The sequence below is a fragment of the Calonectris borealis genome, chromosome 6 (genome assembly GCF_964195595.1).
Source record: "Calonectris borealis chromosome 6, bCalBor7.hap1.2, whole genome shotgun sequence".
NCBI classification, from domain to species: Eukaryota; Metazoa; Chordata; class Aves; order Procellariiformes; family Procellariidae; genus Calonectris; species Calonectris borealis.
This window is the reverse complement of record NC_134317.1, coordinates 28362946-28387987: the sequence shown is the minus strand read 5'-3', so window position 1 is coordinate 28387987 and position 25042 is coordinate 28362946. Positions and strand designations below refer to the sequence as shown.

The 25042-nt window shown below is 35.8% G+C and overlaps 1 protein-coding gene across 17 annotated transcripts in view; it reads right to left on the bottom strand.

The window, feature by feature from the left end:
- NBEAL1 (neurobeachin like 1) overlaps positions 1–25042 on the bottom strand; it is a 94822-nt gene that overhangs the window by 21524 nt on the left and 48256 nt on the right. For 15 of the 17 annotated variants that reach the window (XR_012674133.1, XR_012674132.1, XR_012674130.1 and 12 more), the window contains 25 exons: positions 23771–24074; positions 22739–22824; positions 22222–22311; positions 19128–19296; positions 17945–18078; positions 17396–17555; positions 17197–17299; positions 16302–16458; positions 15542–15700; positions 15014–15173; positions 14649–14737; positions 13088–13669; positions 12313–12488; positions 11787–11940; positions 9793–9921; positions 8818–9123; positions 8564–8713; positions 7417–7574; positions 6593–6717; positions 5613–5739; positions 4349–4497; positions 3328–3461; positions 2308–2409; positions 1042–1137; positions 825–949 (listed from right to left, as the gene is read on the bottom strand). Coding sequence is in view for 13 of the 17 variants with exons in the window: in XM_075153399.1 (XP_075009500.1) it covers positions 825–949; positions 1042–1137; positions 2308–2409; positions 3328–3461; positions 4349–4497; positions 5613–5739; positions 6593–6717; positions 7417–7574; positions 8564–8713; positions 8818–9123; positions 9793–9921; positions 11787–11940; positions 12313–12488; positions 13088–13669; positions 14649–14737; positions 15014–15173; positions 15542–15700; positions 16302–16458; positions 17197–17299; positions 17396–17555; positions 17945–18078; positions 19128–19296; positions 22222–22311; positions 22739–22824; positions 23771–24074 (4124 nt within the window). In the remaining 4 variants the exon portion in view is untranslated. The remainder of the gene's footprint in view (positions 1–824; positions 950–1041; positions 1138–2307; positions 2410–3327; positions 3462–4348; positions 4498–5612; positions 5740–6592; positions 6718–7416; positions 7575–8563; positions 8714–8817; positions 9124–9792; positions 9922–11786; positions 11941–12312; positions 12489–13087; positions 13670–14648; positions 14738–15013; positions 15174–15541; positions 15701–16301; positions 16459–17196; positions 17300–17395; positions 17556–17944; positions 18079–19127; positions 19297–22221; positions 22312–22738; positions 22825–23770; positions 24075–25042) is intronic. The other 2 variants (XM_075153403.1, XM_075153404.1) reach the window with 2 other exon arrangements.

Sequence of the window (25042 nt, the reverse complement as noted above, 5' to 3'; positions counted from 1 at the left end):
TCCATTTCCTTTTCTACTGGCAAACTCACTCTACAGCAGTATGCCACCATCTGGCTGATACATTCCTCAGTCTCACAAGGCTAGCAAGAGAAATTATAGTTAAGCATACTGTCAGAGAACCAATTTCATTACAGTGAGGGATAGAGCCTAATCATTCAAAGAAAATTCTCCATGTTCCAAGTTTTCAGAAGAAAGCTGGTTTTGGAAGAAGCCTGACAAGTGCAATCTGGTATAATAGCACACTCACTCCCCACACTAGCAAAAAAGGAAGGATCGCTACACTGATGTGTAGGTGTAAGTACTTGTCATTCCTACCTACAGAGGAGTTGCTGGAAGTCACTGAGTTATATTTTCTTTCAGAAATAATAATCTATGCTTGAGAAAAAGAGCAGGAAGCACAAATTTAGGATCAATGCTACTCAATCAAAGTTGAGCACAGGCAGCTCAACTCATCAGTATGATTTCACATTCCTTATCTTGAAGCAGACATAGGACACAGTACATCTCTTCAAGATGCTGGGCCATTACATTAAGTGTTCTACAGCCTTTCAGTTTTTATCCTCACATATGAGAAACAACTGAAAATTTACAACAGTAAGTTTTAACTGAAAATTTACAACAGTAGGTTTTGTCGTTTCAGTGCCATATAAGCTAACTAATCTCAAAGCAGCAGGAAGAACAAATAAACAACCTTTGCAAATGCATCTGTGATGTTATAAAACTAGCTTTTAAAAATTTCACTGTCACCACTTAATTTTTAAAATGTGTTATTAGCCTGGAAGCTCAGAAAAAACAGAAATATAACTGACTGTTCAAATACATACTTCTCTTTCACAGCCTTAGCATTCTTTTCATTTACCACTCCTATGGGTTTGGACAGATCCCTAAAGACTGCAGGATTATTCAGGTCCAGTTCTTCTGAAGTATAATCTCGTAAAATCCAGGGGAACTAAAAAAAGATCAAATTGAGATTAAAAATTCATCTTTCAAAATAGAAAAAATACATACCTTTGGCAAAAATTTTAAAATTATTTTAATTACCACAGGATATTGAGCAAGGTCATTGTAAGTTCGTCCTGCCATTGTGTTCAGCTGAATAAGGTAGTCAAAATTTGATATTTCTCTATTCACCCATTTCTGAAGGACAAAAAAAGATACAATGGAAGTCACTATATCAAAGATACCACTATTGCAAATTACATGTCTTATCAGTATTTATCTGCCAGAGGATAGTATTGGCACAAGACTGTAAGAATGGTATGAAAGTCCAAATTTAATTTCTCCTTATAAAGTTTATTTTCCTTTTGATTCAGTGACTGTGCTGCCTATATTTCATTGAAATCATGTCACTGATTAATCCCAGTACTGTTTTAAATACAGGGCAGCAGACAACTAGTAGCCTCAGAATAAATAAAGAAAAACAGAAATGAAAGAAACGGAACAGAACTTTGAAATCCATTAGAGTTCTAAGGTCAAAACTTATTTATAAATTGTTCTCCCATTGGTTGATGGTACAGGACTTTTTAAACTAACGTTGTCCTTGCGCCTTTGCTCCACTATTATATTTTAAACCAAAAGAACAGACAGAGCTGTGTTCAGAAGGGCTCAATATCTGTCTGTAGTGTGATGGAGATTTTTCATTATAGACGATATTTTCTCTACTTAAATATACAACATGATAACTCCTATCGTTAGGGAAACAAAGAAAAACCAAAGTATTTCCAATATTTAACAGTCATTTGTAAAGGTTCCTCCCTCAGAGAAAACAATAATTGTGGCATAAAGAGATGGAAGATAAAAATATATTTACTACATTTAAAAAATTTATCCATGTTTAGGGTAATACAGACATTTTGACATTTTCCTTTTATACCAATATTACTAATTCCCTCAATACCATATTTCCTGCTTAATCTTCACATGGGTTTTGTTGAAAGCTCTATCATGAAAAGGTAGCAGGGAAAGGTATTTGCCCATGTAGTGAAAGAAGTTCCAAAATGTGCACTCAAGATCATGGACTAAAAACAGAAGTAAGTCTGCTACATGTTTTCCATTCTTGCTGGAACACCTGTCAATCACATCAACAGAGCCTGGCTCTATCCATTTACCTCACTGACTGTAAACACAAAACACAGCAATTCTAAAAACATGCATGCGAAAGTTCAGGGACCAGAGCAAGGGTACAGCAGTTGGCAGTTGCCATCTAAACACTGGGGAGAAAAAAGTAAAATCAGTAGTCCAGGACCTTCCAGGACTCCTTCAAGAAGAGGAGGAATGCTCTAGACCATTTATGCTGAAGTCTCGTACCTGCATCAAACCTGAAGCTTTAAAAAGTTCCTGAAGAGATCTAGTCCCAGAAATATTTGGAGAACGCAGTGACAATATTCGACTATATACTTTGTTTCGTACCTGTTAGAAAACAGCATTAATAAAAAAATTATTATGGATATTGAAGCTGACAAGTAAACAACTTCTCTGCTAATTAAAATGTGAAATAAATGGAACACAGTTACACTTTTAAACACTTCTACCTCTTGCTGCATAAAATGTTTGGACATGGATGGACATGACATCCTTCAGTTACAAGATATGAAGGCAACATATGTTATGAAGTGATTTTTCTTTTGTGTAGATGCTACACAGAAAATCATCATTCCCCACAGAAGTCTTCTAGGAAATACTGCTGTTGCTCAAATAAAATTACACCAATGTTTTCCCTACAAAACTATTACAAAGATTTATTTACTTAAAAAAAAAAAAAAAAAAAAAAACAAACCAAAAACATTTTATAGGAGTTATTCATAAACTGACCTACTAGTATGTAACTCACCCTAAGTTCTGATATTTATCTTAGTCCCACATGCAAAGGATCACTTACATTAGCCAGCGAAAAAAAGTTCACTAGTCCTAAACCATGGAATATAGAAATATTAATGATTTCCAATGTTGTGGTAAAATAGAAAGTCTCCTTTGCTTTGTAATTAATTTGCTCAGAATATTTTAAAAGATGTGTGGGCTTCAAGATATTTAGATTACTACTGATGTAAATTTAGTTGAATAATTGTTCTGTATCATAACAGAGAGAGAAAGAGAGGCAGGAAAAAGAAGAATCTTGTTTTATTCATCTTTTCACAATTAATCAGCTTCTAGGTGCCAGACAGAGGTTCTCACAGAGTGCAGTCTAGTTTCTCATAATGGCTATATCTAGCAAAACTTTTGCTACTAGTGTTACGGTATTATGAAAGACACAAATTAGACACGATCAGTGAATTTAAACTTGACACTTGTGCTAATTATATAAATCAAGGAAATTTGGGAAACCCATACCTCCTTATTGAAGTTGAGGAAATAGTTGGTTTGATCTGTAAGGAAGAGCTCCAAAGCTGACCTCCTCAGGTTGTACCGACGTAAATGTATCTCTCGAATTTGAGAAAGGTGCCATTTGAAATCAAAACCTACCCCTAGGAAGAGCACTTTGATTACTGACTTGGAATATATAAAAAACTTTTCATATAGACATAATGCGGTATCATTTCCAATCACCCCAGTTATTACTAGAAAAGGCAAACTTTATATGTGGCTTGACTAACCATTTTGCTGGGAAAACACTATTAAATTCAGCTATTGTTCTGCTGAAAGAAAGAGGCAGCAGGAAATATCTGGTGGAGTGCAGAATTTGTTTTTGCTTTCTGATCAAAGACACATCATAAATGTATTCTGTTTACAAAAAATATGAACCAAACCCCTTTGCTTTCTTAAACAGGCTGAAATAGAAGCTTTTATGTTTAGAATTCCCAAAAGGCCAACTTCTTGATAAACTGTTTTTGAAAATTTTACCATTATTGGTTAAACATTTCAGTTCATTGTTTTCATACTCAACTGTGTATATTCCATTAAAGTTCACTAAATTAATATTTACTACTTTTTTTAATATTTACTACTACTTTTTAATCATTACTTACTACTACTTTTTAATCAATATATGAGTGAAACATTATTTGTCAGGGACAACAGGGAGGTGCCATTTAAGCAGCAAATTAGAGGTAATGACATTTTTTTAGTCAGCAAACAATTAATTTTTTTTAATAAGTTAATTTTTTTAAGAAATACTAAGAATAGTGAATCAATTTAACAGCTCAGCAAGTACAGTTCCAGCTGCTTGATTCTGAAGGGATCAGCCAGCTACTGACCACCGTGTACAGTATTAATTTTAAGTACAGATCCACAACTGATCTCTTCACAATTAGTTTGACATTCATTCTCAAAAAAATCAAACTAAACTACTAAAGCCTACTAAAAACAGAATGCTGAACTGCACTGAAAAGAAAGAAATACTGATCATGCTCACCTTCCTCTTTTTCAATGCTACCATCAAAGAAATAGATGTGCTGGGTAGTGATCTCCAGCCTGCCAGGTATCACATCAATTACTGTAATGAGTTCACAGTCTTCAGACAATATTAGCTTTTCTTTCTGACTTTGCTCGTCCTTCTCATCCCTACAAAAATACCACTAAGTGTTACAGCGTTGGGTAGATTATACAGTTGCTTAGGTGCTGGTAAGAGTACCGTTCAGAAAAAAATCAAATTTGAATGGCATTAAAAGTACAACATAAATGATTATATGAAGCTACTTCCATCAGCAATCTTGGATGTTTCAGACTAGACTACCAAACATCATTTCATAGCACCACTCTTCAGGCTTGATATTTCAGTCTCAGGCACAATGGACTTGACCTGCATTGAAGTATGAAAAAATCAGGCTGCATTTCCTTTTCTTATTTAATTGCTAGGTCTGGCCCAGAGCAGAGCTGAGTCCTGATTCATGTGACTGAGGTTATCTTCAGAAGTATTTGAAGTAACTGGTTGCTCAGAAGTCTATAGATATGACACATCACAAGCAAGCCTTTAATAACCTTTAAGGTATGAGAAAATGCATCGGATTCACTCAAAGAAGTGCCACATCTCTACTGGACTTCAACACCATAAACACACATAGATGCATGCACAACACCACATGTCCAGTTATTGGAGTGAAGCATTTGCTCTCTCTCCCTGCCCTGCCCCTTATCCCCCCCCCCCCTTTTTTTTTTTTTAAAGTCACACAAGTGACATGAAGGAAGCACAGCAGGCCTTCTCTCTGGAATGCTCTTAAACATAGGGGACACTCTAACAGATTAATGCCAACCAAGCAAACATCGATGCTATGCAGCTGATGGTATCAGGAATGGCCCTGGCATCTATAGACAAGAGCCAGTTCCAGCCTGGTGTATGCCTCTTGAGAATTATAGCCGATGTACATAGTAGAAATACCTCAACAATTCTGTAGCTTCAGCTTCAGACTAACTGTGAGCAAGTGAATCACTAATGGATCCTCACAAATATCTGCTCTGCCTTCTTTTCCCTGGGGCTCTTTATGTCTCATCGTTGACAATGATAAATCCAACAGCAACATTTCTGCTGTTCAAAACTATTCCAAAGCCCTGGATCAGATTGTTAAGGCCAGACAAAGAAAGAGGGAAGCTTTGTAGGCTAATCAACGCCCGAAGTTGTTTCTCACTCCTCATCCCTAGCACAGAAACAAATTTCAACTGTTCTATTCTGCTGTACTTACAAATTGGAACTGGCTGCTGTGTCTTCTTCTGGTAGTTCAAGAACATCATCTTCCAAGTCACTCACTTTCACCTGCTTCACCACCTCCAGAAGCAGAGACTCACTAGAGGGCTGTGTCTGGTGCACACCTATCATAAATAGACATTTCAGCTCCGAAAATTTTTTGCTACAACACTTTTGGAAAGCTAAACTACTGAGTGTATCTTCTACTGTTGAATGTTGGTTTTAACTGAGTAAGAAGCAACCAGACTTCTTAAATACTTTTGGGGGCAAGCAGAACTCCTGGAACTATACTGAAATATACGTCAAATCGCAACACTATAAAGGGAAGACATAAACACATTACAAAATTTTAAACCGAATTCTGATGTGGACATCTCCAATAAAATATTTTGCAGTGTTCTGCCAGACACTATTAAAGCATGCAGAATTCATGGAAATACACTGCATTTGTTTTTTGCTTACTTGGGTTTACAAGAGTGTCATTTTTTTGGTTTGAGTCTTGATATCCAATACATCTAACTTAAAGAACAGTTTACACCGCTAGCTCAGCTGTTTGGCACACTTCTGAAACAAAGCGCTTCATACCATTTTAATCATAAGCTCTAAAAAGTTTTTAACAAATACTGCTGGCTTACTCTGATCTCATTGTTTCCTTTTCTTGAAAAAGTAATCTTATGCAAGAAAGCTATGCGACTGCTTATTTTAAAACAAAGGAGTTAACTTTAACTTTTTTTTTTTGGCAACAAAAATACACATTTCAATGAACAAGGGGAAATGAATTCTACTCAGTAAAAAGATGTTGTTTCAGGTCAAAGCACCATTCTTATGTCACACATTTCACTACAGAGGAAATAAAGAAAAATCAAGATTTAAGTATCTACCATACACTCATTCTTAAATACAAAGAGTAAAGTGTGTATCTTTCTTCAGTAAAGACTGGAGATCGCAAGTGAAATAGCAAATGCAACACAACTTTACCTAAATTATCTCTCAGGTCACTAGCATCCTGATGAGAGTTGAAGTTGTAATTCTGCACTAGTTTGAGTCTCATACGTGAAAAATTTTCCACATTTGAAAGTTTCCAGTGAATGGGATGCTGTTTCCTAGGAAAACAAGAATATTCATAAAAACAGTTAAAAGAAGGTAAAGGCCTATATTAATGAACTTATTACAAAAGAGTACATATTTAGAAAAATACTGGTCATCCATTTGTACATTGTGAAACATAAAAGCAATAAACTGCATTTTAATTTTATATTTAATGTTGCATTCTGATTATCCTGAAGCACTTTGTAAACAGTATTTATTTTCTACTGAAATACATCAAATTGTTTACACTTTCAGTTAATGACAATTAAAAGACTAAAAAAAAAAATCTTTATCCAGAACTTTCCCCAAAAGCTAAGACTGGCAAAACGTATTCTTTTAAACTGAAACTAGCTTCATGCATAAAAACTCTTTATTAACAAGCCTAGTTTCTCTTTTCCAACAGAACCACTGATCCGTAGGATCTCTCAATACGTTTTTGCAAATGCTTCACTGATAACTAATTTTTATTTGTCACTTGACAAGAAAATCTAGTATCTATGTAACCTGCTCAGCATTACACTTCAAATTTTGCATTTTGATAATTAAATGCAGAAAACATTATCAAAGATGCATTCAATATTAACTTCACATCTCATGAACAGTTATCAGAGTCAATTTGACAAGGTTCTAACCATGTGAAACAGTAAGTTAGTCACGTGAGCAAATTCCTTTTAAGCATCATACACTGTTTGATTTAAGAACTTCACTCTTACATTTCAGACCAAGGACCACGTTCAGAGAACAAGTAAAGCTGGGCTGCTCTCCACTGTCTCAGAGTAGCTGTGTGTTGACTATGAAGTTGCTTTAGCATACTGTTGTACCGCAGATTTTCCTGTCGAGCCTTTCTGCTGAATGGTTCCACAAAATGCTCCTGAAAGACCATTAAAAATAAATCTAGCACTGAAATAACTCTGACCTTTGAAAACACAGTTTTGTGGCTTGCAAGAATTCTCACAAATTAACAAGGAACAAAAAAAGTTTAGCAGTAGAAATCCCTGAAAATTTAAGGTAATGCTTATGAGAGAAATTTTAAAAAGCTTAGTCATGGAAGAAATGGTGCCAAACTTTGACTTAAAGATGTGGAGAAAGCATTATCAATGCTGAATCCATATGAAAGCAATTTTTCATCACCAGAAAAGTGGTCAGTATTGGAAATCCTATTATAATAGGTAGGATTTTTCTTTAAATTCTGGTATTGTAGAATGTGACTCATATTGTGTTCTTCCTCTAGCTACTTGAATAAAAAAGACTTACTATAAGGATCCTTATTAAGAAGACAAAGGGAAAACAAGATAAATGTAACTTAGCTATGGTATTTGCTGTAATTACCAGTTAATTCTAATGCTTAAACTGAGTCTGGACCTTATACAGAAGGTCAGTTCAGAAACAATTTTTCCACACATTAAATAGGAACTGTTCACTGTTTTAAATGTTTTCATTGTATTGAAGTAGGGTTAAAAAAAAAAACAAAAAAACCCAAAACAAACCCAAAAACCCAAACAGAACACCCACATTGACTCATCTCATAATGGAGAAGAGGTTTTAATAATTCAAAACATAAATCAGAGTAAAGAAGATGTAGCTTACAGCCGAGCATAATTCTAGGTTGCTGTATTATGAGAAAGGCCTACTGTCCTGAAATAACTCTGCTTACAGATAAGACTCGTAAATAGAAAGAATAGAATAAAAAAGCATATCCTACAAGTGTATATAGTCACACTGCCCATACAATCTTAAAACAATCAACCTGCCTGCAATCACTTGAATTGGATCATCCTGGAATTCAGTTTCTCCATCTTTTAGAAGGCAACTCCTGAGATAGTTCTTCTAAGAGAAACTGGCACTCACTCAAAACCTTACCTGAAATTTAAGTTTACTTTCTCCTCTCTCGCGGTCTCGCTTGTGCATGTTCACCATAAATGCTTCATAACAATCTTTCCAATAAAGTGCCATCTGCTCGTGATCATGTCTGAATGAATTCTCTTCATACTGCTTCATATTTGGAATAATCTGGTTCCACCAAAACAAAACAAAAAGCACAATGTGATTTCTGAATGAGTTCCTCTGTTTTCATGGCTAAAAAGAAAATGATACAAAAAGAATCTACTACTTACATATTTGTCAATATAAACTTGCCACTCATCAGAGCTGCAGTATTCTTGAAAGTCCTCAAAGAAAGATGGGCTGCCATTGGTAGGAGGCAATGAAGGGAGATGCAAGTTCATGAAAAGAAGTTCATAAATTTTGGATACCAATGTCCGAACAAGGGGAATCAAAAATGAGTAAGTTTCTGTCTTCTCTTCAATTGATCTACTCAAGATGCCTTCCAGCTTCCCCAAGAGGTAGCATGCTTCAGGCTGGCTCTCAATTACTTTGGTCTGAAGAAGAGTGTTTAGTTTGGCTGCTGCCATAGCACAGACCTACACAGACAAACAACAAAAAATGAATGCAATCCTCAAAATAGTAATTTTGAGCACCCATTTTTTTAGCACAGGACTACGTACATATTCTGGCTGCATCCCAGGTAGGCTGAAGGTACACATGCATCAAATATGGGCACTGATTACTTATTCATTCTGTGATGACCAAACCCGAGTCAGTTGCAACCCCAAAGTCACACAGCTGCACTAAGACAATCACATACCTAAACTAACAATCCTGGCTTTATTGAATTGCTCATATTCCAGGCACAGCTCTGCTAAATTTGTTCCAAATGTTGATTTGGCAGAACGGTCCAGGTTCATGTGCACTTAACGTATGTAAATATGAAACCGCTAATAAATGTATTTTATGGTAGAAACAAAAAGTCACGATCAGAATCACTATCTTACTGCCACTAGTGCCTACATGGTCCCGTCTTCAAACAACTTGCCCTCTACTTCTTTCTCATGCTCAGGAGATGCACATTGACAGGACTGTAGAGCAAATTTGCAAATGCTAAGAACCAATAAAACATCTTCCCCATAGAAGGATGAAGGATGACTGCGATCAGTCTGCTCACTGGTATAAGCAGCTCCCCCACCAACCACAACAGTTACATCAAATATACACTTAAAACACAGTACCACTTGCAGGAATTTGCAACAAACCTGTAAGTTATCTTGTGCAATGAATCCAAGGAGCAACTGGACTTGCACCTGTGAAAGCCTGATTGCTTCTAGGCCAGCAGAGTACCAGACTGACAGGCTATCCATGAGAGTCACTAGTTCTTCCAAGAGCTATTGTAAAAACGGAAGATTGCATGAAATTAACAACAGCTACTCCAGCTGGAGACACAATAATTTCAAAGAGCTGAAAAAGAAGTTGTGTTCACACTTCTAACTTACCCAAACCCAGAAAATTATCCCAGAACACTGCAGTTAAACCAGTAATTTGAAACAATTCCTGACTACGAAAATCTATCTAGCCCAGTATGTTCACTCCCCTGAATAAAGCCAAAACCAGCATATAGTATATATGCTTATGTTTTTCCTATCATTTAACTCCACTAAATGCCATTTCCTTCGAAAAGTTAGAGACACCATGAGCAGGATTACTACGATTGAAAAGACACTGTTATTAATAGCACAGATACCATACCAACTTGCAATTTTTGGGTTCAGTATTTATTTCATTCTTTTGCTTTGTATTTTAAATGATTTGACTGTAATGCTAGTGTAATTTACCAGCAGTAGCATTATGCACAGTGCCCTGAGAAGGAAAACAAGGCTTCTTTCATGAATATCTGATTTAGTGAAATGCTTGAAACTTCATAACAACTATTAATGTCTGTTAAAAAATTAAAAAAAAAAAATCAGGAGGCACTCCTTTCTTTCAGCATTTTGCTACTGGAATTGATACAAACCTTGTGAAAGGTAGGTATTGACAAGGCAAATGGCACGTTTCACTATCCAGACATGTTTGCTTAAAACTAATATACCTTGATACATTCCCTAATAAATTACTCAAATGTAAAATCATTCTTTTGTAAGCCCCAGAATCACATGAATGCTTCTGTGGCAAACTGAAAGCTGTCCTGCTTAGAGTATTACGGTGCTTTAAATTCTCCCCAGGCACAGTGGAAGATAATTTATGAAAGTACTGTTATTTTCAATTCAGAGTTGGCAATAAGCACAACTCTCATTGCTCTGAAGTTCAGACCTCATTTTTAATTAGATTTCACAAAGCTAGATCACAACAGAAGGCAAAGCTTTTACCAAGAGGAGACTTTTTAAAAACAAACCGTTAAAAGCTTTAAGATTAAGCTATGTTTACTTATAAGCAGGCATTTTGGAGAACAGCTTAGGAATTACTGTGTTGATGACTCATAACATTACCCTTTTCTCCCAAAAAAAGTAGCCTTAAAAAACCTGATTTTTTAAAGGATTTATCGTGATATAATGAAGGTTTCCATATAATAAAACTGGAAAAGCGAAGGAAGCAAGACCACTGCCGGAAATTACATAAATGTTGAGGCAAATTATGGGTGTCTACAACATATATGTCAAGAAGGCAGGAGAAATAGTCAGATGACAGAAAGCTTCTTTACCTTACTACTTATTGTGTTTGCTAGTCGTTTTCTGCCTCAGACCTCATGTTTCTGACTCTGATATATAAAATTGAGCTATTTGCATATATATGCACAAAATCATGTTGAAACTCCAATACGGGTCAAAGCCCAGAAGTGACATTTCTCAGCTTGCAACTGAGAGCAGGGTTTCAGCTGATCTTTTATTCAGGACACACTCAATGAGTCATACATGCTGATAAACAGTGCAAAATCTGCTTAGGCTACAACTGACATTGTTTCATTAGCTCCTACATTTTCTAAATATTTCTCCAGTCTGAAGAGACTTGGATTTTCAATAAAGAGTACCACTTATAGGCCTATTTAATTTGCAAAATTAACTATATTCCCTGTAGTAAGTATTCACGCTTTTTTACTCATTAAGGGGCTATCTAATCCATTCCACTATGAACCCTTACTCTGTAATATCTATAGTTTAAAAACATATGCCTAGAAGGGATGACAGTATCCAAGCTGACAACTTTTTCATTACTATTTCAGCCTATATACAGTACTTCCATTATGCAGTTACTGTACCTTTTCTGTCCATAAATTTGAATTAACTAGTCCTTCTGCCTGCAGGAAATCTTGTACAATTAGCAAGAGCTTGAAGGCATTTTCAGCATGTGTAGGGAGACCTTTTGAATCTCTGTTATCAGTGACTGACCATTCTAACATCTTCTCCAGCAAGCTGCATGGAAAACAAAATCCCAAAGTAATTATTACATGTTCTAAGTGTAAGTGGCTTTAAAAAAATCCAATTAAGTATTTAATTGAATCTCTCAGTCAGCAATGACATAACTGCCATCTTCTCAATAAGCCAATGAGGTAAAAGAGATTTTGAGAAGCTCATGAAACCAGCAGTAAGTTTCAAAACCTTATGGCCACATGACACTATTGCATAGGTAGCGGAATATACTTCTGACAGTATTTGAAGAGAGAGCAAAGAAAAGTACATCTTATTGGGAAACACCCACCCCTTCCTAGCCTCACTAATGCCCCTTACTTTTTCTGTTTTTCCTCAAAAGGGATGAAAGAACCCGTCCTTGAACTGTACACTCACTTGAGTTTTATTTCATCAGAAGGTCGCAGCAACTCATTAGACATCCCCAGTTTGATTAGTGCAGAAAACACCTGTCCTCTCTCAATCCAAGCATCATCATCAGATTTCTCAATGCCTTTCCACATTATACACAGTAGGATGTCTGTAAGTAACTGTATGAGTTCATTATCACCCCCCTACGAAAGAAGAGAAATATTTACAGCCCTTCTAGTCTAGAAAACCTTCAAAACGTTTCTCGTTCATCACAGTCCCTATGCTTGCATATTTCAGCATTTTTGAAAGCTCTGCAGTCTAAAGTCCTATTGCTAAATACATGAAAACGCAAATATAAGAGACTGTGTCTTGCTTGTATGTTGTAATACATACTGACTTAACTTTTACATCATTATTTCAACCTGACCTTTAGCTACCCTTGATTTTTTCAGAGCAAGTCTGCTCCATGCCTCCTCTGGAAGATAAAGGATGTTGAAATATAGAAGGGAGGGGTGGGAGTTTGTAGTTTTTTCTTTGTTTGTGGTTTGGGTTTTTTTTTTGTTGTGGGTTGTTTTTTTTTTTTAACATCAAAGCTATTCCAACTAGACAACCAAAAAAGAAGACACATTACAAAAGGAAGTACTCCTATGCACTATAAAAGAGCTATATTGTTTGCTTTTCTGTTGGAAGATGGGAGGGAAAAAAAAAGGACAATAATTATCCATCAGGGAGGTGATTAAAAAAATAAAAAGGAATTGCAGACATTTGGAGAAATTGACCACATGGGAAGTGAATTACTTACTCCTTGGTCTTCAAATAAAGAAAGATCAGTGGTGAAGCCCACATCATTTATAACACCCAGCTCTTTCTCAGGCTGCCCAGAGAATGGTTTTGTGTTCTCTATAGGTGATGGTGTGCTGGGCTGGCTATCTGTCGTTTGATTCACAATGTCAGCCAGTTCATAAGAGTCAATACTGGACAGATCTAAACTCAGATGTGAAGGATTACTGTGCCACAATTCTTCTCGGTCCTCCAATCTAAAAGACATCTCTGTTGTGGATGCATCTTCCAGTGGCGTAACAGAGAAATGAGCAGGGGCATCCAGGGATTTGTTGTCTTCTAAACTCCACTGATCAAACAGACCATTAACAGATGCAAAGCTGCCAGTTTTGTCTCCCTCTGTCTTATCAGGTTGATGCTTCTGAAGCTCTTCAGCAGGAGGTTTTTTTCCCTCTTCCCTTGAGGAATCAGCCCTGTTCTCTTTAAAGCCAATCCGGACCTCTGAGTTTTCTTTCAGGAATAGTCTAATCAAAGTGTCCTGCCAGCCCAGCTGCTGAGAAATCTGTTGTGCTGCATCCAATTGGGAATGCAAAAGGTGCAAAACCTAAGGATAGGAGAAGATATCCCATACCCACACATTAATTTTAGCTTGTAACTGCATTCATTCTAGCTTTTCAATTAGACATTTTATGATCTTACAATTTTTTTTGCTTTTTTTTTTTTAGAACCTTGTAAAAGAGCCATAATCGGTTAATAATAAGCAAACAAACCACAAAATCATTTTTCTCATTAGAAATATATATTTGAGAAAAAAAGAAAAAATTCTCAGGAGTAGGGGAGAAAAGAAGGTATCAAAGCATATTGTAAGTCCTCATATTTCAGCCACTCTTCTGCAACAATTCCTGCAAAAGCCAGTTATCACAATAAATAATCCTATTCAGCCACTAGTTTACAAAAAAAGAAAATCTAGAACACAAAATATGCTTGATCAGGAACTATTAAAAAAAATAAAATTAAGAAAGCTGCAGTATTAATAGCTTACAGAGTGTACATTATTGTTTCACTTTTTTCACTTTGAGAAACCTTAATAGACAATATAGTGCCTCACAGCTACATTCAGTACTACTAATTCCAGTGATACAAGCCAGAGAGCGCTCAGTTTAGTAAAAAGTCACTGTTCCTTCCCCATCTCTTCCTTGCATCCACAATCACTCTTTTGAACCATAATATGTTCTATCAAAATAACATACTAAGAATACAAACAAAACTTTGATCGTGGTCTTAAGCATCCTTTGAGAAAACTCAGTAATTCAAGGAGTCTACTATCTCTAACCTGTAGAAAATACAAGCTATTTGAGAATCATGATAGCAGCTTTGCTTTTTGTTTTGGTTTTTAAAAGAACTTGAATACACAAAATTCAACATTAAGTGACAGATGGGCTTCATTTTTAACATAAATCATTGCCAAAGCAAGCCATAGCAACAAATACCGCCACTGTGTCTCAAATAAATAATTAAGATATCACACTGTACAGCTTATGGGCTTAAAGGACAGTATTCCAGTTTTAAAGAAGACAACTAACCTTTCTACAGATAACCACTCTCACGTTTATATCTGATCTATGAGCCAGATGCACTACAGCTATGAGATCTTTATAATTCACAGCAGGATCTGTAGGGGAGAAAGAAAAAACAACACAAACGATATCGTGCAAGAGAATATAACAGCTAAATATTAAAAATTGCCTTGGAGGTCACCTCTACATCCAGGGGTAGTAAAGGGAACAAACTTCAGGGAACTAAGAAAACGTTAGCTGAGACTAATGGGAACTTTGAATAGAACAGCTCTGTAAGTTAACAGCTCAGGTTTTCCTGAACAAAAAGACAAATATGTTTGCCTCTGAGCAGCAGGAGTTTACTAATGGCAGACACACCACTTGTCAATTACCTGCATACAGAACTTGGTTAAGAAGGTTTTTAATAAAAGAAACAGTAACTGGTGATTCATTCAGAAGGAGTCCCAGTCCAGAGTATCCCACTTCTCTGAGTCTCATACGGTGCTTACTACGTTCATAAACTTTAGTACATTTCAGCATCTCTTCCACAATCTGCAAGAAAAAGTACACACAAATGCAAAATAAACACAAGGGAGCATCCAGTCCTCTTAAACTCAATTGTGTATGATATAACATGCCGGTCCACTGTTTTAAAAGTTTACTTTGTAAACTAAATCAAACAACATGGACTTTTTTTTTTTTTAAAAGATGCCAGTACTTTACTTTGAGAACACTAATTCCATTGTGATTATGGCAGTAAACAGTAACATCTAGCTGACATAACAGAAGAGAGAAGAAAAAAATTAAAACTTGGATGATTAGTATCTTTGCAATTGCATACACTTCTGCAGTCAGACCATTGAAAAATACAAATTTATGTTCAATTGATTAATTTAAGAACATATAATTTAATTCATTACCTTGAACACAAGTTCTCTAAGCCTGTCAGAGTATCTTTGATGCAATAACAGAGCATAAAGAATATCAGCATTCCCTGGTTCAAAAAGCAACAAAAAAAGCTGGTCTGGGGTTGGGCTGGAATGAAGTAGGCTGAAGAGAACATCCAGAATTCCACAGAGCTACAAAATTAAGACAACTATATTAATCCACAGTTCATTCAGACTTCATGCTCTGTTTGGGGAAAATTTTCTTGGTTTTTAAATTTTAGCCTTTGCTTGTTATAAAATAGACATTTTGTCTGCTCAATATTACTGCATTTAAAATGAGATTTTTTTTAATACATTTTTTTCTATATATAGAACACCTTATCAAACTGTAATTAGAGCTACAAAGCAAGTTCAAGTTCTGTTGATGTCTACAAAATAGAAACCGCATCATTACAACTTCTGATCAGTTGAAGTCCAATTCATCTGGTTTTGTAAACTAAGAGAACTTTTCTAATGGCAGTATTACGCATCACGTGCTTTCTGCCCTCTTCAGGGGAAAAAAATAACGTAAAAATATGGCCACCTGCAGAGCACTTTGTCAAGTTTCCGGTGTGCTTCTATAACCTGCCTCAGCTACATCTAAACAGAACCACGCATCAAGTAACACTTTGCTTGTAGTCTTTCTTTTTTGTTCCCCCCTCTTTTAAGCACACAAGACACAAGATTTCTGAACACCAAGAAGCAAAACCAAAACATATAAGTTTAAACTATTAATTTATGCCATATTGGATACCTGCTCCTCTTCGCTGGTGGCAGCTATGTATCCTATGATGCTCTGTATTTCTTCATGTGTTCCACCTTTGCTCAGGAAATACCTGATCAGTCCATAGAGGGATGTCCGTATTGTTCTCAGGTCATCAGGAGCCAAATCACTGTCTTTACAGCCACTCCTATACACCAACAGACAGGAAAAGCAACCTAAGGAAGTTCTTCATGGCTCATTAATAGCAATTTGATTGTGCTAGTTTTGTAATTTTTCATCTACCCAGATATCATGGCACAAGCTCAATTTTTACTGAAGTAAAGCAACTGAATAGTAATAAGCAACACTAGATCAGACTTACCAAGTCTACAAAAGCCCTGAAATGTAGACTTGTACTGATCTAGATACAGGTCAGGATTTCATGTTCCCCCCTCCCACCCTCCTAAGGGAAGAGCAAGGTTTCTATCCAATCTTGCTCAATGACATAACTATATTCATAAGCAGATATAAATCACCAAGACTGAAAGCTAAAATTTTAAATTCCTAAAAAAGTCCTACTTCAAATTCTACAAGGATATAAAAGAACAAAATAACTTAAAATGATAAACCTCTGTTTTCATAATGGTAATGATCTATGACTTAATTTGCATTGTTGATTCAATTTTGTAATTTTAATGACTTTTCCAAGCATTTCTAGTATCATTGACATAAATTTTATATAATCCTATCATAAAAATTAAAGTAAAGGAGAAGTAGCAAGTCAAATGGGAAAAAAAAATTAATGCAACTTTGAAAATTAAATCAACCACCAAAAGCCAACCTGCAGTTTTATTTATTAATTTTCTCACTAGGATCATGGGGGAAAAAAAACGACGACAGCCACATACAATAAATGAGGAAGAGTTAGAAGAGGTAAAACTCATACCCATAATAAATCCTGAGTGTGTCTAGAAGAAACTGCACACCATACTTCTTTCTGAAGAGTCTTCTGCTGTCTTTGATGATTGTAGAAAGATATTGTATATGCCCTACAATATAAAGTTTTCTATTAGAACCTAGATAAAGATTTATATCAAGTGAGTAGTACTGTGCCTTTGCGCAGTTGCCCAAGTCCAAGAGCTCACCAATTCTGAAGGGGAAGTCCCCGCTGTTCCAGATACTGAAGTCAAAAAGTAAGTGTTGATACATCTGTTGCAAAAGCTGCATGTTCTTTTCTACTGAGACTTGTTCTATCAACAACTGTACAGCCATCAGTACATTCACATCCATTAAGTTCCTTGGCACCTTTCAAAATAACAACAGATGTTAGCACTCAAAACATTGAATAACATAAGCAACTTAATTTTTTAAAATCAAATTTTGAGAGTCTTATCTTCTACAGCAATGTCTGCTTCCATTAAAGCAATACAAGAAACACAAAACCACTCTAGTTTGAAGAATCATACAATACAGTATCTATAAAAAAAAAGCAGAACATAAAAATAAAACCCACACTTTGCAGATCAAGACCAACTCCTCACACCTTTTTGTTTACAGAAACATGAGAAAGAAAAGCATGTACTAAGGAGACCTTTGAAGACCCTCACATCCTGGCCAAACTAAAAATGTTTCAAAGTAATCAGGACCTCATCCATAACATTCATTACTAAAGGATGTTTCTCAAATTTGCTTACCTTCTGTAACAAGGCTCCTAGGGTGGCAACTCCATGGGAGTGAATGAGATTTTCTTGATTAACATGGTGTCTCTGAACAAAGTGTTTTATCATCAAGATGAAAGTTGCAACAATGTTCTTTTCCAAGCGTGCTTCTGCAAAACAGAACAACAGTAGCAAAACCCTCATGGTTTATTATTGGACCACTGCATAAAAGTAGAGGGGAAGAAGTAAAATCAAGTGCTCGTATTCCTCACTATTTCCTGAACTTCTCAACTCCTTTTCTGTTTGTTCCCTAGCTGTAGGCTGTCTTTAGACTTTTCCAGTGCAGAGTCATATCCATTCCATGCCTCTCCAAAACAAGGTAACCCCAGTTCTGACTTCAGTTGCTTCATCCATCTGGCTATAGGTTACAGACAAACTTCTCTTTCAGTTACAATCTTTTACGTATGCTCCCCCTGTAGTTGCAAACTGACACTTTCTAGCCATGATACACAAAAAATTAAGAGAGAGAGAGAAAAAGATACGTTTTTTTACTTTATGCCACCATTTCATATTTGAAACAAAAAAACGCTGTTCTCCCTTGCAAGGTCTGATTTCCCAGTGGTTTCTGTTAACATAACCCTCAATATTAGCACAGTTTTAAAAAATGTATTCTTAAAGCTTCCTTTCCATTTTTTTTTTAATTTTAATACTAAAATCTGACTGTGCGTGGGAGAGGTAGGAGTCTGAACATTTTCCTAAGAAAATAAAAGTTTGGCTAAAGGCTAAACAGTACTATTCTGGTGCTGCAAAGTCTTCATGTGGCTGTCTGACCAAGCATTCAAGTTGTAGGAAAGCTCCTCCTATTGATATTAGTAGGCTTTGCATCAAACACAATTTCTCAAAATAATCAGAACAAACTTTTCAGAACAGAAATTAAAAAACTGCATACTTTTACACTAATGTAATAGTAAATCATGAAAAGAAAAATAGCGCTATTAAATATAGCTATATTTGAAATATGTTAGTAAGTTAATTTTACATAGTGATGAACTCCTGGTATTCAGTATCCATGTCAGGTATCTAGGAACAGAAAGAGCCTTTCAGCTTTACATAGGTACTCCGGAAAAGTCAGCACATAATAAAATGGCTTTCTGTTATTCATAGGAAGACTTTTAAAATCAAGCTTAAAAATTATTTCAGTTCAACTGTACTTTCCTACCTGACGCCTTTGTGGATGACAATACCACCCAGTCTCCCTCTACAGGAGTAACTAGTTCTGGAGGTAGAGTTTCCCCTTCAGACTTTTCAGGCATTTGTCCACCAAGAAAACTGATCTGCTCCAGCAATGGAAACAGCACATTCACTCCACCAATGCAGTTGATCATATCCTAAATCAAGAGAAAAAGGAGGAAAAACATCACCATAAATAAAATCCCCTGAAGTACATAACAGAAATTTACTCCAAATACAAGGAACCTTATGTACTCACAAATTAATCAGAATGTTTCACACGCCACTTTGAAACCAGTTTAAAACACTGTTTAACAACAGAGCTGCCCAAGTTTTAGACGCTGCACTTACACACACGCCATCCTGTCAGCTCTTGTTGTGAAAGTGCATTTTTACATTTCCTTCCTCCTCCCCACACCTAAACACAGGAAACTGAAGGATACAAATCTCAGAATCTTCTGCTAAATACATTTGAAAAACAGGAAAAACATATTTTTCTGATTTCTAAGTTACTTGCAGCAAACTAAGAAAAGATTATACAGACCTGTGCTTTAATCATACTCCTGCAAGATTTCAACTTCAAGCAATTAAAAAATAATAAAATTTGATTATTTTTTCTTAAAGTAACTTTACACATACCTCAATTCTAAGCCTCTTTTTAAAATTCAAGTCTCCTAAGCCCCCTTTTCCCCCCCCTCCTAACAAGCAGGTATAGCATGAGACTTCAAACAATGTTTCTTGTGGTAAGGTAGAACATATTCAAATCACAAGATTTCTAGAAGTGATTCACAATGCCACTTAGAAAACCAGGGTCTCAGGCAAACTAGCCAGAGACGCCTATTCAATTGGCCAGCTTAGTCCAACAAAAACTACTGTGTAGCAAAATTTTAACAGCAAAAAAACCCAACGTCCTGTAAGCCAGTTTATTAACGTGGGATATCGCTCTCCCTTCCCAGTCAGAAATGTTGGGGAGAAGTGGAGAAAATCATCCTTTTCTCCTCCGTCGTTTTCTGCTTTTTCAATTGTTACTCTGCTCCATGTGTCTTTATGATGCTCCCTCTCCAGCCCACGTTTATTAAGGTGAATTTAACAAAATTGAACAATTAAATTAAGAAAGTTTTTTAAATCTGCAAAATTTATCTCATGGATGAAGATTTCTATGTTTTTTGAGCAAAACAAGAAGCACCACAGACCTGCAGCTTTTGGAAACAGAAATCAACTTGAAAAACAGAATTTGTTTGAACCACAAGACAGCAGTAACTGTAGCTCCTTCTAGGGTGTACCTACCTCCTCATGAGCTCCTTAATCAACTCTTGTGATTTTTTCCTCACTCTAGTTCTCCTCAGGAGGGTGCTAAACCTCATCATGTTTGTTAATGAATGATTCTCCTAAAACTTGTACGCACAATATGCTTTCCCATAGAGCTGGAGATCTAAATGCTCCTCACCCACCCCTCTTCCCACTACTGGGTGAAGAGAATGAATTGCAGTAGTTTCAAACTATTCATATCATAGCAAAATTAACTAGTAAGTGTCTGAATTTTCTTAACATTACTCTCCACAAATCAGCATATACACAGTGTAGCTCCAACATCCACAAATCAGCATATACACAGTGTAGCTCCAACAATATTTCCTTATTAATTAATTTGCTAGTACAGTTGATTGTTCGCTGTTCTTAAAAAAAAAAAAGGAGCTCATATTTATTTGTTCGTACATTTTTCCTCAAGACAAAAAAAGATGTGGTATTCTACTGACACTCAGACTTTGGATTTTATTTTTTCTCAAAGCTAAGAGCCCTTAAAATAACTTGATTTCCTCATGCATAGAGCTAAGTCTGACTTTGATTTTTGATATTAGTATGTGTTAGTGATCAGGGAACAAATAAGCAGACAGGTACACAAAGGTATATATTAAGCTGGTGTGCATTTCATGGTTTCGTCCTCCTCTCCACGAACTAGCAAGTAGAAGACCATTTGCTATTTTACACAGAAAACATCTAACGGACATGTAACTTGCCTAAATGGTATTCTGTTTGTGGAGCATCAAGAAAGTCTAAACCACTAATACTAAATCTCGTTGGCAGTGCTGAGTTGACAAAATGGTGATTTTTAATTCTATAGTAAAAAGTCAGATCTGAACTGTCAGTGGCATGAGACTAAGAAATTAACTGATTAACCAGAAGGATATAAGGACCCTTTTGTTTAAGAAAACAAAACAAAAAACAAAAAACAAAATATAGGACAGTTTTGCTATAATAGAATGTTTGAGCAGGAGACCAGAAACAGGTTCATCCAGAAAATGTTAAATTTTAAACTCCAATACTAATATAGCAGTAATGCTGTAATTACAACTGCTAGCAAAAGTTAAACAAAGATTATTTGCATAGCCTGTAAGAATCAGATATCCCAACATATTCAACAATAAGGAAAAAATATTGGACAATTAGCATATAGCAGAGACAGAATAAGGTATAACACTTTAGTGAATATTTGGTGTTTTCTCTGAAGTGAGGCTTTTGGACTGTGAGATGATCTAGTCCTGCCAACCCCAAATCAAAAGTAAATTAAGACAACTAGATTAATTTATCTCTTAAAAAAACTAGATTCTTGTAATATTTTAACTCCACATCTTGTCTTCTGCTGAAGTTAGTCTGCAATTCAATAATATTTTGTATATGACTAACACAGCAAAAGTCACAAGTGTTAACTTAACCCTACTAATCTTAATCTAATACAGAGTTTAAGACTGCAAGAAAACCATGACAGAATCCCCTAGAGATGATAAAATGCTTTCAACACACAACATGCATTGAACAGATTACGAAAAGTAGTCACTACCACAAAATATCTTAATGCATTACTATGACATTAAGACCAGTAGCCCTTGTAAGTTCTCAATAAATGTAATGTAATACTACTCCAGCTACAGCATTAACCCATTAATTCTCATTACAAAAAAATGCTGTATCTGCTAAATGTCATTTGCATTATGATAGTAACTTCCGGCATTCCAAAAGTTATGTGAATGTATACAATCACTGTCATATTTACATCAGAGTCTGCTTCTTCAGTATGCATTTACCTTGATGTCCCAGTTCACTACTTTGTTTCCAGTTAGTCTTCCATGTAAAAGATTTGCAGACAGGTCAAGACAAATTGGGTTTCTGCAGGCCTATTAAACAAATCAAGAGGCTACAATATCATTTAGGAAACAAGTTACAGATCCTTGAACACATAAGATTTCTCAATGATGCATAATATGTTTTAGGAAGTTAGTGCCATTGTGTTGATATTAAAGTATTTAAACAATTTGGAACCTCTGGAACATCATATATGTTATCTTAGATTTGACATTCACAATTGTACTTGATAATTCTGTCCTTTTGCCAAACAAGAACAAAACCTACTATCTCTGCATAAGACTACAGCTTAAGAAAGCTCTCACTGCTCCTTATCTTCCCATAATAACCACAGCGTAAAGATGGCAAGCTCACCTGTTCTACGAAACAGCAACAGCAAAGCAAAAAAAAGACCATCTAGAACATATTCTGAAATTACTGCACACTGTGTAATCAGAGAAGTTATGTATTGTTTCATACCTTTGGTGTATAATGAAGCAGCACCTTACTGGGGAGATCTGCTACTTCAGCCTCTTGAGATTTCCATGGAGTTAAACAGTTTGGACCTATTAAAAAAAATACATAAATTAAATATAAAATTAAATATTTATAGCATATATATTTAAGAGTCCACTGGATATTAACGTTGACCTTCACAAATTTTATACTACTATACTTTGTTGCAACAACAAATAGGACGCTCTGAACCATATCTATTTGAGACATGGTTTGAAGTAATCTCTATGACTTAAATCATTCATTCCATAGGGTCTGCTTAAAAAGAAATGCATTCTTGATAAAAAGCTAAACTATACAAAGAAGGTTTTTTTATACATTCAAATAGCTCTAATGTTTCTGTCTTTACAAATACCTATCTCATATTTGTCACCAATCTTCCCATCATCAAGCCCAAATATCCAGAAAATGAGTAATCTTCAAGATAGTTTTGTTTAGTAATACAAAGTATTTCCTTTAAATAACAGAAGTGTTTTTATGTTAATCTCTAACAACCTCAAGTCATTATGGAACTTAATATCTTAACACCTTGAACTGTGAGACATAGCTTATCAGAATCTTCTTTTTTAAAATGACTCCTTAATTATTAATTGATTCTTGTGGAAAAATTCTCAAGCATAAATCACTTCTAAGTGGCCTATCAAAACAATGGCAATACTTTGAAGAGTCTCAACTGTAAACTCACATGTAGGCAAACAGTAGCAAAAATTAAGAACTTAAAGTGAAAATAATACCTACCATTTTGATTCTGGCAGGTCTGTACATATGATAAATAGAATAGCTTATGCAAACATAACATTTTAAATAAAACTTCCTAAAATACTTATCATTCCATTTTAAGCTTATTTGTTATAAGGCCCTCTCACTTCGGTCAGCTCTGCAATTCTTCTGGATTGTAACTTCTTCATTATGTGTCCATGTAGAGCAAAGCTCAGGGGGGTCTTGTCCATAACTTATCCTTTTTATTCCACTAAAACCAGTACAATCACCACTTACCTGCTAAATATAATGCTTTCACCTGAGGAGGTTGCAGTGCTTCATGAAAGATGATAACTGATCCAAGTTGGCCCTCCAAAGATGTTGGACATCCCCATTCACTGTCCTGAGTCCCTGCTGAGATCATCTTGGTGATGAGCTCTGGTTTTCCAAGCACCCCACCCCAACTTCCTGTAGAGAGAATGCCCCCAAGTGATGTCCGATGGGGCATAACAGGGGAGGAAAAAGGCGGATCTGGTATCTGAGATGGAGGAGGAGTTGTTGTTCTTTGACCAGCTGAACCAATGCAGCAAGAAGTAAAAGACTGGAGAGTCACGCATGGAAGAAAACAAAACACATACTGTAAATCTAACCTCCTTTTTTCACAGTTTACAAAGCAAATCTGAAAACTATCTCTGGCCAACCTGAACTAAATAAATTAAACCAAGAGCAACAAGTTCTGGCGTACCCTGGAAAAGAAGCAATCCAGCACAGTAGGCCAAAAAAACCCATATGCTTTCCACAACAGCAGAGAGTGCCCTTTCTCCAATTAAGAGCAATTTGGTCACCTCAACTGTTGTGTGACCTCTGGCAGGAGCAAAGCCAAGAAGGATGGTGCTCCAGATACCCTGGTAAACATTCCTCTTTTGGATTATATTCCAAAATACTAGCCCAGCATATCTGCTACTGTACATTTCTCGTATCAGTTATTCCACTCAAATAGAAGCTCTCATGGGAAGCTTACTTGCCGTACTTCTAGGTACCTTGATATTTACAGTGCTTATTCAGAGTTTTAATCCATAGTTTTATCTCGCAATGGAAATTACATTTATTCTCATTTTTTAAGTGTTATACTGATTTTACTATGACTGTGTCCAATTTAAGTGTTTGCTCAACATATTTAACAAATATCAAATTAGGACTTACAAAAGAGGGAAGAATGTTCAGTATTGTAGCCCAGTTTAAATTGGATTTGTTCCACAAAAAGCATGGACAATGCTTACAAAGAAAACTAAACATGACATATACTCATTTTAATAGCTAGTTTGTTTTTCCAGGCTAACTGTGCACACATTCAAAATGGTTAGATTAGCTGCATGTAAACTGCTTATCCAGCTCACAAAGCAGGTATAAGACTAGCATATTAAGGGAACATACAGAAAATACAAGTAAAAAAAGTTACTGCTGAAAACAACAGGGAATATTCCTCATTGAGTACTGTCACACCAATCCTAGTGGCAGAGGTGTGATTTATTATGGTTTACTCATCGTAAATTATGTTAGTATGTTTAG